An 18,488-nucleotide genomic window follows, 5' to 3' on the forward strand; every position below is an offset into this window, starting at 1 on the left:
CCAAAGGAGTCAACAGGGAAAACTCACTGTTCTCCCTGGCCCCACCCCAGCCTCCACCGTGACCAGGTTCTTGCGTGTCCTGGGAGAGGCACTTGAGGCTCCTGGGAGTGAAGTGCCAGAAGCAGTTGTGTGACCCGCCCAACCAGGGCTTTGATGAGGGCTTCTCTTGTTCAGGAGTCGGATGACCAGACCGCATAGCAAGGCCCTGGCACAGTACCGGGTGTCAGGACGGTCTCTGTCAAGCTCCTGTGGCCGCTGCTCTCACTGTGGTCCCTTTGAAGCGGTCGATGGTGGGTCTTTGTTGGGGGCACTGCAGTAGCTGAGTTGGGGGTGCTGGTGCTGATCCCCTTCTGCTCGGCACCTTCTCAGAAGGTTGTGCATCTCTGGCATGAAATTAATTCCTCAGGTTCCTTCCAGGGAAGTTTGTTTACCGTGACGACCTTTTTCCTTGTTTACCTTCAGGATCTTGATATCAGAGCTCTGCTCAAGGAAGCCTTTTCGGGGTGTACTTCTCAGGGACCTTCCACTGGGCAGGACCTATTCCTGGGTGCACCACAGTGGGGACCCCTGTGGTCAGGAAGGATCTGGAGGGGATGGGGTGAGGGGACACTCAGCCCACCTCGCTGCTTCAGACCAAACGTCTCAACATGCCCGTGAAACCGAAAGTCAGGGGGCTTCCTTGGTGGTCCAGTGGTTAAGCATCCACCTTCCAATGCAGGAGACGTGGGTTCGATCCCTGGTCAGGAAACTCAGACCTCACATGCTGTGGGGCAACTAGGACCCAATGCAGCCAAAAATGAAAATAAATACATGAATATTTTAGTTTTTTTATTTTTTGAATATTTTGAAACAAAACAAAGAACCCAGAAAGTCAGATCTGCTTATCAATATTTACAACGATTCAAATCCTTTTTGTATACTCTTGAGATAAGACACATGTTAAGTAGAGTTTATTGATATGATAGCTATGACAAACCTAGACAGCATCTTAAAAAGCAGAGACAAAAAAAATGCAGAGACATCACTTTATGGATAAAGGTCTGTATAGTCAAAGCTATGGTTTTTCTCGGTAGTCATGTGCAGAAGTGAGAGTTGGACCATAAAAAATGCTGAGCACTGAAGAATTGATGCTTTGGAACTGTGGTGCTGGAGAAGACTCTTGGGAGTCCCTTGGACTGCAAGGAGATCAAACCAGTCCATCCTAAAGGAAATCAACCCCGAATGTTCATTGGAAGGACTGATGCTGAAGCTGAAGCTCCAATCCTTTGGCCACCTGATGCAAAGAGCTGACTCACTGATGCTGAGAAAAATTGAGGGAAAGAAGAGAAGGGTGAGGCAGAGGATGAGATGGTTGGATGGCATCACCGACTCAATGGACATGAGTTTGAGCAATATCCAAGAGGTAGTGAAGGACAGGGAAGCCTGGCGTGCTGCAGTTCGTGGGGTCGAAAAGAGTCAAACCTGACGTAGAGAGAACAGCAACCGCAAAGTTGACGTGAACAGCCTTCTCTTGCACTGGGAAAATGAACTGATGTTTGAAATGGTGTTAAAATAGTTTTTAATTAAAAGAATACTCTGGAAAGTACTAAATACCTGTAACTTACAAACACCCACTTTTGATGTAGTAAGTACACCTTAATCTCATGTGTGCTTCATGGGATCATATAGACTCTTTTTGGCTGTGCTGGGTCTTCACTGCTGCACAGACTTTTCCCTAGTTGTGGCGAGCAGGGGATACTCTGTAACTGCACTCCACAGGCTTCTTATTGCAGAGGCTTCACTTGTTTCAGAGCACTTGTTTCCTGGGCTTCAGTAGTGGTTGCAGATGGGCTCGGTAGTTGTGGCTCCTGCGCTCTAGAACACAGGCTCAGCAGTTGTGTGCACGGGCTTAGCTGCTCTTTGGGCTGTGGGGTGTTCCTGGCAGGGATTGAACCCACGTGTCTCACACTGGCAGGTGGATTCTTTACCAAGGAAGCCCAGATTTCTTATCCTTTGTTAAAATATGTACACTCAGTGGACAAGTAATACCAAAGTATGTATATGTTATTTAAATATATATATCTAAATCTCAAAAAAATGAAAGAAAGATAACACGATTTCTCCTTTCCTGTATCTTCATTTTCTTCACTTATACACACACAAGACCTTCAGGCTCCAGTAGACTTATAGGCTGTGCTTTGGAAAAACAGCAGTTACCACCTGCAGACACACCTCCTTTGTTTTAGCTGCCTGTCACTATCTGTCTCCTTGTTGCCTAATAGTATCCTTTTATTGTTGCTTCTCAGCTGCCCAGTTTAGATGCTGTCCCTTGGCTCTGCAGGAGTGAGGAGTTGGGTCTCCCACACACACACACCCCTTGCCCATCCCCTGGCTTTCCAGAACTATGCAATTCAGATTGGATAAGCACTCTTGGTTTTCTCCTGATGTGAATTTGTTCCCCAGCTGAGCCTGTCAGTGAACTGTGATTACGTTTCCCTTGCCTGCACAGATTTTTCTTTTGCCTACAGTTAACAGTCATTTGGCTGGTGTCTGGCATCACCGACTCGATGGATGTGAGTTTGAGCAAGCTCTGGCAATTGGTGATGGACAGGGAAGCCTGGTGTCCTTGGGGTCGCAAAGATTCGGACACGATTGAGTGACTGAACTGAACTGTGACCTTACCAGTAATTCACCCTTGACTCTTTTCCAGTCGTCTCAATGAACATCTGCCTAGCCTCTGACCAGCTCCGTCATTGTGGTGCTGATGGTCCTCTGTGGACCTCTTCCCCTCTCTCCTGGATTGGGTCTCCTGGTTCTGGACTCCTTTGTCTTCTTCCTTGCTTTACTTTCTCTGCAAAAGCACTGGAGGTGCTGTGCTCATTTGCTCCGGTCGTGTCTGAAGCACAGCTGTGGCCCCATGGACTGAAGCCCATCAGGTTCCTCTGTCCGTGGGATTTCCCAGGCCAGAATACTGGAGTGAGCTGCCATGCCCTCCTCCAGGGGATTTTCCTGATCAAACCCTCCTCTCCTGGATTGCAGGCAGATTCTTTACCGCTGAGCCACCAGAGAAGCTCCTTTCAGAAGCATATCTTTCAGGAATTTCCTACAAAAGACTACACGGAAGGTCATTTCTGAGCCTTTAGACACCTGCAAGTACCTTTGTTCTGTCCTTCCTCTTTTTGTTTGTTAAATTTATTTATTTGGCCCGTTGGGTCTCAGTTGTGGGCACGTGGGATTTTCCGCTGTGGCACGTGGGCTTAGTTGCTCTGCGGCATATAGGATCCTAGTTCCCTGACCCTGGATTGAACCTGTGTCCCCAGCACTGCAGGGCAGAGACTTAACCTCTGGACCACCAGGGGAGTCATTCCGTTCTCACTCTTGTTTGACCTGTTGTATGGAACCAGAGCTCTGGTAGACGCTGTTTCCTACTGATGCCTGACCCTGTGTACAGGACCTGATTTTGTGATTGCTGTAGTTTCGGTTTGGCTTTGTTTTTCTCTCTGGAATCTCACAGGATCCTGTCATTGCACCCATTTTCTGAGATGGCTTGTGATAGTCCAGCCACACCTCGGGCTGTTTGCCTTCATTGTTAGGTCCTTGGTAGGACCTGGACAATCACAGCCTTCCCCTTTATCCCCTCTTGGACACACCCCCTCCATTTCCTCAGCCTCTTCCAGGAGCTTCTGCTGGTTGAGTTTCAGTCCCTCTGGAGTGGACCGCTCATTATCCACTTTTCTCTTTTCCAGTTTGGCCTTTTCAGGCTGCTTTATGGAAGATTCCACGTGCTTTTCAAACCGTTCTTCTGAGTCTGTCATTTTGTTTCCTGATTTTTAATTCCCAAGAGCTCTTTCTTGTTCCCAGTGCTCACTTAAAAAAAATGTACAACCTGAGTTGTTCTTAAGTATCCAAGTCATATCCGACTCTTGGCAACCCCATGGACTGTAGCCCGCCAGGCTCCTCTGTCCATGGAATTCGCTAGGCAAGAATACTGGAGTGGGTTGCCCTTTCCTTCACCTATGTATCTTCCCAACCCAGGGCTCGAACACACATCTCCTGTATTGGCAGGCACTGAGTCATGGGCTTCTCATAAAAAAAAAATAAACTACAACCTGAGAGTTGTGAGTTAAGTTTCATTTGGGAACAAAAATGAGGACTATAGCCAGGGAAGCAGCATTTCAGATAACCCTGAAATACTGCTCCAAGGAGGTAGGAGATGTTGTTGTTGTTAGTCACCCAGTGTCCGACTCTTTGTGACCCCATGGACTGCAGCATGCCAGGCCTCCCTGTCCCTCACCATCTCCCGGAATTTGCCCAAGTTCGTGTTCATTGCATCAGTGATGATCTACAGCCATCTCATCCTCTGGCGCCCTCTTCTCATCCTGCCCTCAATCTTTTCCGGCATCAGGGACTTTTCCAAAGAGTTGTCTGTTCACATCAGATGACTAAAACACTGGAGTTTCAGCTTCAGCATCAGTCCTTCCAGTGAACATTCAGGGTTAATCTCCGTTAAGATTGATGGTTTGATGTTCCTTGCTGTTCAAGGGACTTTCAGGAGTCTTCTCCAGCACCACAGTTCAAAAGCATTGATTCTTTGGCGTTATGCTTTCTTTCGGTCCAGCTCTCACAACTGTACATGACCACTGGGAAGGCCATGGCCTTGACTATACTGACCTTTATCGGCAGAGTCATGTCTCTGCTTTTCAACACACTATGTTTGTCATCATTTTCTTGCCAGGAAGCAATCGTCTTCTGATTTCATGGCTGCAGTCACCGTCCATGGTGATTTTGGAGCCCAAGAAGAGGAAATCTGTCACTACGTCCACCTTTTCCCCCTCTATTTGCCATGCAGTAATGGGGCCGGATGCCATGATCTTAATTTTTAAAACCTATTCAGTCTTTTTTTTTTTTAGTTTCTTTTTTTAACTAATTTATTTTAATTGGAGTCTAATTACTTTATAATTTTGTAGTGGTTTTCGCCAAACATCGACATGAATCAGCCATGGGCACACATGAGTTCCCCATCCTGACCCCCCCTCCCTCCTCCCTCCCCATCCCATCCCCCAGGGTCATCCCAATGCGCCAGCCCTGAGCACCTGTCTCATGCATTGAACCTGGACCGGTGATCCGCCTCACATATGATAATATACACGTTTCAACGATACCCTCTCAAATCTTCCCACCGTCATCTTCTCCCAGAGTCCAAAAGACTGTTCTTTACATCTGTGTCTCTTTTGCTGTCTCGCATATAGGGTCATTATTACCATCTTCCTAAATTTCATATATATGCGTTAGTATACTGTATTGGTGTTTTTCTTTCTGACTTACTTCACTCTGTATAATAGGCTCCAGTTTCATCCACCTTATTAGAACTGATTCAAATGAATTCTTTTTAATGGCTGAGTAATATTCCATGGTGTATATGTACCACAGCTTCCTCATCCATTCGTCTGCTGATGGGCATCTAGGTTGCTCCCATGTCCTGGCTATTATAAACAGTGCTGCGATGAACATTGGGGTGCACGTGTCTCTTTCAGTTCTGGTTTCCTCAATGTGAATGCCCAGCAGTGGGATTGCGGGGTCATATGGCAGTTCTATTTCCAGTTTTTTAAGGAATCTCCATACTGTTCTCCATAGTGGCTACACTAGTTTGCATTCCCACCAACAGTGTAAGAGGGTTCCCTTTTCTCTGCACCCTCTCTAGCATTTATTGTTTGTAGACTTTTTGATAGCAGCCATTCTGACCGGCGTGAGATGGTACCTCATTGTGGTTTTGATTCACATTTCTCTGATAATGAGTGATGTTGAGCATCTTTTCATGTGTTTGTTAGCCATCTGTATGTCTTCTTTGGAGAAATGTCTGTTTAGTTCTTTGGCCTAGTTTTTGATTGGGTCACTTATTTTTCTGGAATTGAGCTGCAGGAGCTACTTGTATATTTTTGAGATTAATTCTTTGTCCGTTATTTCGTTTGCTATTATTTTCTCCCATTCTGAAGGCTGTCTTTTCACCATTCTTATAGTTTTTTTCATTGTGAAAAAGTCTTTTAAGTTTAATTAGGTCCCACTTGTTTATTTTTGCTTTTATTTCCATTACTCTGGGAGGTGGGTCATAAAGGATCCTGCTGTGATTTATGTCAGAGAGTGTTTTGCCTATGGTTTCCTCTAGGAGTTTTATAGTTTCTGGCCTTATGTTCAGATCTTTAATCCATTTTGAATTTAGTTTTGTGCATGGTGTTAGAAAGTGTTCTAGTTTCATTCTTTTACAAGTGGTTAACCAGTTTTCCCAGCACCACTTGTTAAAGAGGTTGTCTGTTCTTCATTGTATATTCTTGCCTCCTTTGTCAAAGATAAGGTGTCCATAGGTGCGTGGATTTATCTCTTCTTAGCACAAAAATTGGGAAGTTTAAAATTAGAAAGACTGACTCTACCAAATGTTGGTAAGGAAGTGGAGCAACTGGAACCCACATACATTACTGGAAGAAATGTAACATGATACAAACACTTCCAAAAACTGTTTGGTAGTTCATTAGAAAATTACAAATATTCTGACCATATGACCCAGCCACCCATCCCTTGGTATTTACCTAAGAAAAAGAAAAGCCTTAAGTCCACCGTAAGACTTACACAGGCTCACACAGCTTTATTCTCATTTGCCAAATAAAGTGAAAACAACCTAAATAGCCATCACTTAAGTGAATGGATAAACAAAAATGGTGTATCTATATAAAAGAATACTGCTGCTGCTGCTAAGTAGCTTCAGTCATGTCCAACTCTGTGCGACCCCATGGACAGCAGTCCACCAGGCTCCACCGTCCCTGGGATTCTCCAGGCAAGAACACGGGTGGGTTGCCATTTCCTTCTCCCCTATTCAGTCTTAAGCTGGCTCTTTTACTCTCCTGCTTCACCCTCATCAAGAGGCTCTTTAGTTTCTCTTCGCTTTCTGACATTAGAGTGATATAATCTGCGTATCTGAAGGTGTTGATGTTTCTGATGAAGGTCAGTATATATGTGATTTTGGAGAAGGGGAGTACATGCAATCAAGCACATACTTTTTTGCAGACGGTTTCTGATAGTCATGGGCTCCCCTGGTGGCTCAGATGGTAAAGAATCTGCCTGCAATGAAGGAGACCCAGGTTCTATCCCTGGCTTGGAAATATCCCTGGAGAAGGGAATGGCTACCCACTCCAGTATTCTTGCCTGGGAAATCCCGTGGACAGAGGAGCCTGGCAGGTTACAGTCCTTGGGACTGCAAAGAAACGGACACACCTGAGTAACTAACACTTTCACTTTCTGCTAGTCACAAGGAGCAGTCACCATGAAAGGATTTTAGTGCTTTTCTAGACACAAGGAGATACAAGAGTCAGATTCATAAAATTGGCTTCTGAAAATACACCTAACTGTCTGAAGACCTGTCCTGCCAGTTTTTCCCAGAGCACAGAGTGCCTTATTTCTGCTCTCCACCCTGAACTCCTTTCAGGGGGTGTTGAAAATCAGCAGCTGCAGCAGCACACGACTTAATCTTTGTAAAGATGGATGGCAACTGCCAGTTTGTAGTTGACATCAAGTGTTCCTTTTTAATAGCATCCTATTCTTATTGTTGTTATTTGGTCGTAAGTCATGTCCAACTCTTTTGAGACCCCATGGATTGTAGCCCACCAGGCTTCTCTACTGGAGGGGGTTGCCATTTCCTCCTACAGGGGTCTTCCTGACACAGGGATCAAACCCACATCTCGTGGGTTGCAGGCAGATTCTTTACCACTGAGCCACCAGGGAAGCCACTCTTATTGTAAGGATGCCAGATTTCTAATCTCTGAATCTAATAGTTTCTGTGAAAAAAAATTTTTTTTTTTTTTGGTCCTGGAATAATTTTTATTTCTTCAAAACTGCTTTTCTCAGTTTTCCTTAGTCTTTGTTTCTCATGATACAGGCTTTCTGTGATCCAGAAAATCTAAAAGTTGAATGAGGGACTTCCCTGTTGGTCCAGCAGTTAGAGCTTGACACTTCCACTGCTAGGGCCCAGGTTTGACCCCTGGCTGGGGAAACTAAGATCCCACAAGGATGTGGTGCAGCCAAAAAAATAAACATTAAAATCTGAGTGGGGCCCTTGGAGCAGGCCCTGTCCCTTCAGTCTGCTGTCCCCGACTTCACACCTTCAAGACAGCCCCTCTCAGCTCCCCTTCTTGGAGCAGGCTGGGAGACCCTGTGGGGCAGGAAGGGCTTTATCTTCGAACCTCTGGAAGTGACAGGAAAGAATTGCTTTCCATCAAGTGTTCTAACAAAACAGTTTTCACACAAAAGCCATCTGAACGTTCTTATCTTGTCACATTAGTGATAATCTGTCCCATCTCAGACATGGCCGTGCACGGGTATAGCAGGACCCCACAGCCGCTGGTTTAGTCTTCCGGGTGTGGTTCTTCAAGCACGCTGGCATGCAGACACTCGATAAAGTGGACAGAGCACCCTCTTCACGAAAGGAGCACCCTCGGGCCTTCTCTGTCAGTGGCAATGCACTAGATGGGTCTCACACAGCAAACGTTTAGGAATTCCCTGGTGCCCAGTGGTTAGACCTCCACGCTTTCAGTGCCGAGGGCCTGAGTTTGATACCTGGTCAGGGAACTAAGATCTCAAAGCTTCGCAAAAGAAAAAAAAAAAAGTCATACATTTGAATGTCTTTTATTTGAGACGAACAGTACCAGCCACCATGCCGTCCCCACCACACACACACACGCTCACACGCTCACACTCTACTCACCTGATGGGCACCGCCCCCCCGATCTGTGACGGAGGCGCCTCACCCACACAGACGTGCACGTCAGTGGGGGCCACACGGCACACTGGAAATAGAACCCACCACCCTTTCTCCACAGGACTTCGTGGTTGGTCTCTCCATCCTGCTGCGAGGAACAGTCCATGAGAAGCTCAAGTGGGCCTTTAACCTCTACGACATTAACAAGGATGGCTACATCACCAAAGAGGTACGGGAGTGTCTGGGGAGCTGAGGGTAGCCTGTCTGCCCGCTCCACACCCCCAACCTCTTTCCTCGTCCCTCTCACTGCCCTCATTTCCCGTTTCCTCTCCCTGTCCAAGGACAGAGCACCCAGCCCGCCCTCGGGGGGGACAGCGGCCTGGAACTCTCCTCCTCCTCTCCCAGGCTCTCGGGCCTGGATACCTGGGTGTGCGGAGTGTGGAGCTTGTGTGCCCCTCACCACACATCCACATCCCCTTCAACAAGGTCCCCGGTCGCTGTTTCTTATGGCGAGGTCGTGTGGGAGACGCGCGTGGAGAAGCTGGAGGCCGGGGTCGGGGAGCTGGCCTCGGTTCCCAGCTATCAAGGGAGGGCAGTGTGGTCCCTTAAGGAAGGGTGTCAGCAGGCCCACCGTCCAATTTCGTCTGGCCCAAACACTCTTTTATATGTGTTAAGAATAGTTGCTATTCATATACAAAAAAAAGTATTTCATATACAAAAAAGAGTGTTTGGCTGGAACACTCTTTTTGTATATGGAATAGTTACTTTTCATATAGTGTCAAATTCTAGAGCTTGCACAGAAAAACCTATCTCCAGGTGCCCCGGAGAGTCAGAAGCTTGCGCTGGGCGGACTGGATGGGGGTGAGCCTATCTCTCTTGGCTCCTGCAGCCTCACCCTCACCCACCTGGCAGCCAGGCTCATGCCAGCCCCCCCGCCCTCTCCTCACTCCCCCGCAGGAGATGCTGGCCATCATGAAGTCCATCTATGACATGATGGGCCGCCACACCTACCCTATTCTGCGAGAGGACGCGCCGCTGGAGCACGTGGAGAGGTTCTTCCAGGTGAGCGCGCAGGGAAGGGGCCGCCAGGAGAGGAAGGAAGGGGCTTTCACCCTTGGGGCCCGCTGCTCCCCGCTGTGAGCCTTCCTGCTCCCACGGGAGGTGCAACTTCCCTCCCCCGTCTGGCTGACTGAATGAATTAAAACCATCCCTTTGCCCCCCATCTGCTGAACCTCATCTCAGAGCGGTCAGGCTCACGGATTCCCAGTCAGCCGACACCCCCGGCAAGAGCTTCTCCCCCCCCCTGCCGCCCCATCTCCACCAGGGATTTCTCTTCGAGGGGAGGGGGTCAGGGTCACTAGGGGGACTGAGGCTCCATCTCCCGCTTCCTGAGGGCCCCCAGCCACTCCACCTCCCCAGCTGCCTGTCAGGGAGGTGAGGGGGTCCATGAGCATCGGGGTCCATTCCGGGAGGTGTGAGCTCGGGAACGCTGCTGGGAGGTGGCTGAGGTTGGGCTCGGCCTGGGGAGACACCAGAGTGGCTGGCGTGCGGTGGAGGTGGAGGAAAGGGCACTTTATGTGGCCTGGATCCCCGGGAGGGGCCCGAGGGGACGGGCTGGGGTGGAGGGTGCACGCCCACCCACCCACTGCCATGTCCTCAGGCCTGGGGCAGGGAGCGGCCCCAGCGGGACACAGCCTCACTGAGGGCATGGCTTGAGTTGCAGAAAATGGACCGGAATCAGGATGGGGTGGTGACCATCGACGAGTTCCTGGAGACCTGTCAGAAGGTAGGCAGCATCAAGGCTCGGGAACCCCTGGGTCCCGCCCCTGCCAGTGCCCTCCTCAGCTCAGAGTTCCGACATCCTCCTGCACTGTTTCACCGGAGCCCACAGCCTAGCCAGGCCACGTCCCGCAGCTCTGCCCTCAGCAGCCCCCATCAGAGGGGACAGATGTGGGGCCCTGAGGACCGGGTCACGCTGTGGGAAGGAGCCTGCAGTCCCCCCCACCCCGGCCTTGCGGCTGACCGTCCTCAGCAGAGCGCTTTCAGGGGGCAGGACGCTGGGCCTCCACCTGCCTCCCTCCCCCCGGTTACCCTGGCCTGCACCTGGGTGGGTGGCGGTTGTCCATCAGTGGTTAACAGCTCCCAGACGGACTGGCCAGACCCTGGAGCTGGAGACGGGCTCTGCGTCACCGGCTCGTCCTTCATCCAATAAGATGGGCAGAGTTCCTGGAAGGTCGCAGGTGCCTAATGAGACTTTGAGCACGGCGAGGCTGGATATGGGCCCCACCCGCCCAGGGCTGACCAGGCCTCGTCCTCTCTCTCCACGCAGGACGAGAACATCATGAGCTCCATGCAGCTGTTCGAGAACGTCATCTAGGACTCGTGCGTGGGGAAGGTGGAGGGGTCAAAGAAACCTCAGTCCTGCCAGGAGCAACCTCCATGAGAAACTTTTTTCTAATATATTTGCACAAAGTGAATAGTTTGCTACACACACACACACAAACACCCCCCCCCCCCCACATACACACACACCCTTCATCTGGGCTGGCAGGTGGGGGGACAGAGGTGAGAAAGGGGCCGGGTCTGGCTGGGAGCTGAGTCCGGGACACGAGAGCCACACAGCTCCCAGCACCTGCCCCCAGGCCTCTGGGTGGACAGCTGAAAGAGAGGCGTCTTCAGGCCGCCAGCCACTGGGTCATCTACAGGTGAGGGTCCAGCCTCCACAGCTAAGGCCACAGCCCTGTGAGCCCACTTGCCCACCCCTCCCTTCTGCCGCCCCTCTTTCCCACCACACTCACATGCCAGGCCCCGGGGGCTGCTCCGACCTGCTTGTCCCCAGCCACTCCCTGCCCACCGACGACCCTTCCAGAATGGCTCTCAGCTCAGGACCCCAGAGGGGCAGCGCAGGGTCAAGGGAATTCAGACCAGGAGAGAGGTGGCACTTAGAGCCTGCTGCTTCCTGGAAACGCTCCCCTGGGTGTCAGGCCACCCGCCGTCCACTGAGCTGGTGTGAGCCCCAGTGGGGACGCACCAGCGGGCACTGCTCTCCCCCACCCAGTAAGGGGGCGTCCAGTCTGGGGACTGGGTTTCTTGGAATCTGACGGGACCTCTCTGCCAACGCCGCCTCCCTCGCCCCAGCTGGCTCAGTGAGGGCACAGCAGGAGTCGCTGCCCACAGCTCTCAGGTACCCAGGTAATTATTCAGGGGTCCTGAGAAGGCCCCAGGGCTCAGGGCCTGGCAGCCAGGGAGCCCAGGGGGGCCAAGCAGGCCTGGGAAGCGGCTTCTCGCCCCTGTTGGCCCCCAGCTCCCTTGCCCCCCGGCTTGGATGAGCCCCCCTCTTCGTGGTTAGGGTCCTGGAGCCATGTGGCCTCCCCTCCGCACACAGGCTCACCCCAGCCCCATGCACAAAGCACAAGCGTCCCCAGAAGCTCAGGCTGCAGCCCACTAGGGGAGCCCAGACAGTCTGCTTTTCAGGGCCAGGCCTACTGGTGGGCTGAGGCTTGGGCCCCACCGGCTGGCATCAAGAGGCCGCCGGGGTTCTGGGGGAGTCGTTCTGTGCCTCCGAGCAGTGTGTTGGGGGGGGCCCACCGGGGGAGACCCACCCCCGACTCCCCAAGCCCAGCCCAGCCCAGCTCACCAACATTCAAAAGCACAAACCCCTGGGATTCTGCTTGGCCGGGTCCTGCCCTGAGGACGGAGGCTGATGTCGGCCGGAGCCCAGCGCCGCTAGGGGGCGCGGGGCCGAGGGGCAGATCAGCAGAAGCCAGCGGGAGCGGGGCTGCGCCCCCAAGCCCAGGCCGCCCGCCCGGGAGGGGCGCAGCCTCACACCAGAAGCCCACAGGAGCGGGAGCGGGGCTGCGCACCCGCGCCCAGGCCGCCCGGGAGGGGCGGAGCCTCGGGCCCACGGCCAGTCCCAGGAACGTTCCCGATCATACATTCCATCGGCTGCCGCCCCCGTCTCTGCCCGGACCTGGCCTGAAGATGAGCGGGGACCTGGGAGGAAGGACGGGGCGGCGGAGGCCGTGGAGATGGGCTGGCTCGGCCGCGGGGACCCCTGGGCACCACACATGGGCGGCCCCCCTTGGAGTTGCACTGACACCCCACCTCCAGTCTGAATGGGGCTCCCTCCCCCTCCCCGGGGAGGGGGACATCAGCGTTCCCTGGCTCAGGGATCTTCTCCCCGGCCCTCAGCCCAGCCCTCCCCGCTGGCGTGGCTTTGCTTCTGAGGGCCCGAGGCCAAAGCAGAGGGTCACGGCCACCACGCTCTGCCCTCCGCACCTTGGCCTTGGGCCAGACGGGCTGCACATGCCCCCGGAGGGGTCTGCCTCCCACGCTGGGACGCGGGCTGGCCGCATGTCTGCATGGCAGAAGTGTCTCCCTTGGGCACGGCCGAGGAGGGTGGTGCCTGTTCTCAGTGCCCACCAGTATTCAGTCCTGTATATTTTAATAAAATAAACTTGACAAAGGAGAGCGATTCTTGCTGGCTTTATCCTGACTCTCGTCCAGCCTCTCCCATCCCTGCTGCTGTTAGCCACGGCTGCTGCCCAGAGATGAGCTGGTAAATGTTTAACATTGCCTGAATTGTCCAAGATCCCAGTGTACGGCCCCTGAAAGCAGAGTCAGGAAGAAGGGCCCACGGCTGGGAAGCCTCTTTGAGAAGCTCCAGCCCTCCAGCCTGTATTACAGAGCCGTGAGGCAGGGTAACTCCTTGAGGTATCACTGTGTTTCGTTCCCAGGTTTTTTTCTTCCAGTTCTAAGAAGTCATTTCTACATATCCCCTTGGCTAGAGGGTGCAGGTCACAGGCCAGAAGCACAATTTGCCTGAAGACATCTTCCTTTCTTGGTTGTAGTTTTGAAAATCTAAACTCAGTGCAGATTATGCCAGGGGAAGGGCAATGAGAAGCTTCCAGGGAGGAGAAGTGAAAGAAGTCAAAAATGCAAGTGTGAGTTGCTCAGTTGTGTCTGACTCTGCAACCCCACAGACCATAGCCCACCAGGCTGCTCTGTCCATGGGATTCTCCAGGCAAGAATACTGGAGTTGGTTGCCATTCGCTTCTCCAGGGATCAAAGCCAGGTCTCCTGCGTTGGAGGCAGATTCTTGACTGACTGAGCCACCAGGGAAGCCCCGACTCAGGGATGGAGGTTCTGAGCATCTGGCAGCGCTTCAAGGGCCAGACCCCAAGCCATGTGACGTCACCTCCACTGTGAACACAGACCTGATCCTCCATGAGTCACCAGATTTGGCTGATGGGAATCTCATCAATAACCAGGGGGACTGACAGCCAGGGTCCCGACGCAATCCAGGCAGGGAGCCCTGACCTTGCTGCCTGGGATGGGTTGTCTTGCAGTCCCGTGGGCTGGTCCCTGCACTGCGGGCACCTGCCCTGGCCACAGCCTTCTGGGCACAGACGGGGAAGCTGGCTTAAAGATGTTACGACAACCCTCAGCCATCGAAGAGCTGAGCCCGCGCTTGGACCCAGGCAGGAGGCTCCAGGCCGGGTGTAAGCACTGAAGTGCCCACTCCATGACTGGCCACAGAGCTTAGCGAGGTGGGCCGTGTCTCTAAGGCCCGTGTCTCTAAAGCACGGGGCCTACGCTTTGTTTCTGGGGCTTTCTATTTTATCTTAAGCCTGTCAGTTTACCTGGCTGAGCCTCAGTTGCCTTATCTGTAAAATGAGCAGAAAAACAATCCTCTGGAACTTCCCTGGTGGCCCAGCGGTTAAGACTTTGCCTTCCAGTGCAGGAGACACAGGAGACCCGGGTTCAATCCCTGGGTCGGGAAGATCCCCTGGAGAAGGAAATGGCAACCTGCTCCAGTCTTCATGCCTGGAGAGTCCCATGGATGGAGGAGCCTGGGGTCGCAGACAGTTGTACACAACTGAGCCCACACATGCAGTCATAAACGTGAGCGTCCTTCTTGTCCTACCGAGTTTTCATGCACTTTTTCCCCTTTCTATCGGAGGGTGACTCATAACAATAAACCACCAGAGGAAGGACAGACATTTCAGAAGTTTCCAGGGGCTGCAAATAAATCTGTGACGGTCCCCAGGTTCCCTGGTAACCCCAAGGCCCATTTAGGAGTCAGCCAGCTAAGGACGGGCAGGCAGGCAGAGCCGTCAGTGTGCCCCACCCTCCTGCCACCGCTCACTGCGTGGCCATGCTGCCCCGCCCAGGCTCCCGAGCCAGCACTTAGCATCCCGTGTCCCTGCTCGACTCACAAGCCTTTATAGAACGGGATGGGAAAGGGGCCACAGGCATTGAGTAAGGCATCCATACCCTCCCTCCACCCAGCTCTGCAGCACAACCTTCCAGGGCAACGACCAGTCTGTGATTTAGAAGATCTGTCTTCCTCTTCCTCTTCCATCTATGGTTTCGTGTGTGAATGCGTTTACTTGCTCAGTTCTGTCCGACTTTGCGACCCCATGGATTGCAGCCCCCCAGGCTCCTTTGTCCATGGGATTCTCCAGGCAAGAATACTGGAGGGAGTTGCCATTTCCTTCTCTTAGTGATCTTCCCAACCCTGGGACTCAAACCAAGTCTCCTGCATTGGCAAGCAGATCCTTTACCACTGAGCCAAGTCCTTCTCTGTCCATTTCTTCAGTCGCTGTCGAGTCTGACTCTTTGAGACCCCATGGAGTGCAGCACACCAGGCTTCCCTGTCCTTCACCAACTCCTGGAACTTGCTCAAACTCATGTCCATTGAGTTGGTGATGCCATCCAACCATATCCTCTGTCGCCCCGTTCCCCTGCTTCTGTCCATCACCTCTGGTTCCAAGTGCTATGCTTTCAATATACCACCAGGGGGCGGCAGCACCACACCTGCCTCTTCACTCATTTCCTGCCCTCAGGTCCCCTGGGAAGCTTCTTGGAATGGAAGCTACTTGTCATTTCTTTTAAGATCCTGAAGACATTTTCATATCCCAGCCTTTCTCCACTGGGTGCTGGGAGCAAGACATACTATCGACTCTATTTTGTTAACTAGGACACATAACTCTCATGAGACTGCATGACCGTTACCACACAGAGCTGACTTCATTCCAACCCAAAGCACATACCAAATACGTTTGGATTACTCAGGCTAGACTTAACCTATTAGGCTTCCCCCTCCCCTTTTCTCTCCTTCTCTCTCTCCTTTTTTCTTTTCTTTCTTTCTTTTTTTTTGGCTGTCCTGCATGAAGGATCTTAGTTCCCCAACTAGGGATCAAACCCATGCCCCCTGCAATGGAAATGCAGAGTCTTAATCACTGGGCCAGCCAAGGAAGTCCCAAGGCTTCTGAAATCCTGAAAAGTAGCTTGAAGAGCCCACTCAGCCCCTTCCCAGGGGAGGTCTAGAAGGGAGAACAGGAGACCGCACTGCAGGAGAAACGCCCGGGCTGCCTGAGACCCCAAGGGAGGAGGCCTGTGCCTTGCGTCTGTTTGGGTGGGATTCCTGCCCACCAAGCAAGGGCGTCCCTGTGACCTTCCCCGCTCCTTCCAAGTTCCAAGTTCCCAGGTCTGCACAAAAGGAGGCATCATTCTCCCTCTAGTAACACCATCCACACACCGGGTGTGGGCCGTGTTGTCAGGAGACCACAGTGGACAAGCCACAGGCTTTGCCTTTGGGAAACTCGAGTCTGTGGGGTCACCAAAGGCAGTGATTCGGGCCATGCCGGCAGCTATAGGCTGGGGACCAAGCTTGCCGCAGAGGACTGCAGGGGGCTGGGGCCTCCCACAGAGCTGTGGATAAAACAAGAGGAAACGGATTCCAGGTGAGCAGTTGAGGAGCCCGCCACAGAGTAGCAGGGCATCCCCGACGGCGCAGCAGTAAAAAATCCACCCGCAGTGCAGGAGCCGCAGGAGACACAGGCTCAACCCCTGGGTCGGGAAGATCCCCTGAGGAGGAAATGGCAACCCACTCCAGCATTCTTGAAGGAGAATCCCATGGAGAGAGGAGCCTGGTGGAGTTGCAAAGAGTTGGACTTGACTGAGCAACTGAGCATGCACTCATCAGAGTGGTATTCGGGCTGTCTGCTCACAGTGCTTGGAAGCCTTTATCCCCTTGTCTGTCCATCTGCCATCATGAACACAGTCCAGACCAGAGCCGTGCCACTGAGTCAGGAGGACTCTGAGACTTCATACCGGCCCTCCCTGAGCCAGGTTTTGTCCTCCTAACATGGTCCCTTTTCTTTTCACTGCGCCCATCAGATTTCTCCACCTCAGGCAAGCCCCCAAGGCCATGGACACAGCTTCCAGCCCTCCGGCTGACCCACAGGGGCCCTGGCCCTTCAGGTGAGGGAGCAGCAGGGCCCGGCCAGCTCTGATGTCACGTGATCGGCTCAGATCACACGGACTTTGTCTGAAGCCGCTGGGTGCACAGAGAAAGTACAGACTCGAGCTGCCTGCGGGATGAGCTTTTCAGGGTTCAGAAACTGGAGAGGAGAGTGGGGTATAGGTGGGTCCCAGTGCATCGGGAGTGGTGCTTGTGGGCCGGAGCAGAAGCCATCGTGGCCAAGATGAGGGGGCCTGGGAGAAACCGCTTAGCTCGTGGCCAGAGCTTAGCCTGTGCTTCCCAAGAGGCTCAGTGGGTAAAGAATCTGCCTGCAATGCAGGAGATGGGGGTATGATCCCTGGGTCTGGAAGATCCCCTGGAGAAGGGAACGGCTACCCACTCCAGTATTCTTGCCTGGGAAATCCCATGGACAGAGGAGCCTCGCGGGCTTCAATCCACATCGGGTCACAAGAGCTGGACACCACTTAGTGATAAACCAGAGCTGAGAGTTCCCAGAGGAGGGGCAGTGTAAGGGGAGTGGGCCGGGCAGGAAGGCCCAGTGTGGCCCTAGAAGATATTCAGGGCCTCTCAAGCACAGCCCTCTCTCAGGTGGTGATGACACCAGTCAGGGCTCCTAAAACCGCCCCCTTGACAGCTGCCCTGACTAGGGAGGGCTGCCAGTCTTAGAACTGGGTTCCCTGCCAACTGCTATGTGCCCTTTTTTTTTTTTTTGGCCTAGCCGTGTGGCATGTGGGATCTTAATTCCCTGACCAGGGATCGAACCCATGTCCCCAGCATGGGAAGCATGGAGTCTTAGCCACTGGACCACCCAGGAAGTCTCACTGTACGCCTCTGTATTCTGTCCACTCCTCCAGCAGGAAAGCCCAGCTTCCCTCTAACTCACCTGCCACCGCCCTACCTGCCTTTGCTGTTACAGCTCGTCCTGGGCACAGGGTTCACCTCTTTTGAACCCCTGTGGATGCAGGACCTATGTCTGCCCATCCATCCCTCTCCGACATGACCCCTCCATTCCCCTGGCAAGAAAAGGCCTCTGGGAACTTCTCTCCTGCTGACGCGGGTGTCTGGGGTCAGTGAAGAAGACCAGCTAGTTGGACATCAGTCTTCAGCCTCCGCAGACCCTCCCTCTTCTCCTGGGATGCCCCTCAGTCTTGCCTGGGGACCCCTCCTCCCCTCTCTGTCTGTGCAGTCCTGGGGTTCACCCAACCTCCAAGGCCAGCCCAAGTCAGGGGGTGCATTACCTACCCCCACAACTCTGGGGCAGGAGTGGGGGGCACCCCTTCCCAGGGAAAGCTGATGGCCCTGGGAAACCTTTGCTGCTGGGAATGCTTGGGAAAGACACTGTTCCCTCACTAAGGCCAGGAGATGAGCCCTAGAGCCCTGGCTCCCACTGTTAGGGGCTGTGGGAACGAAGGCACGCAGAAGGGAGGGGTGAAGAGACAGAAGACAGGATTGCAGGGTTAGGGGGATGGGTCAGCCCTTGAGCTCAAAATCAAACTT

At 52.9% G+C, this 18,488-nt stretch overlaps 1 protein-coding gene across 1 annotated transcript in view; it reads left to right on the plus strand.

Moving 5' to 3' along the window:
• The window catches only part of KCNIP3 (potassium voltage-gated channel interacting protein 3), a 92,811-nt gene extending 79,615 nt beyond the window's left edge, over positions 1–13,196 (plus strand). The window contains exons 6-9 of the mRNA XM_070474263.1: positions 8,844–8,951; positions 9,680–9,784; positions 10,446–10,508; positions 11,052–13,196. Coding sequence (XP_070330364.1) covers positions 8,844–8,951; positions 9,680–9,784; positions 10,446–10,508; positions 11,052–11,099 — 324 coding nt within the window. The 3' untranslated portion in view covers positions 11,100–13,196. The remainder of the gene's footprint in view (positions 1–8,843; positions 8,952–9,679; positions 9,785–10,445; positions 10,509–11,051) is intronic.
• Positions 13,197–18,488: the final 5,292 nt, after the last annotated feature.

Source organism: Odocoileus virginianus, chromosome 2 (genome assembly GCF_023699985.2).
Source record: "Odocoileus virginianus isolate 20LAN1187 ecotype Illinois chromosome 2, Ovbor_1.2, whole genome shotgun sequence".
Classification (NCBI taxonomy): Eukaryota; Metazoa; Chordata; class Mammalia; order Artiodactyla; family Cervidae; genus Odocoileus; species Odocoileus virginianus.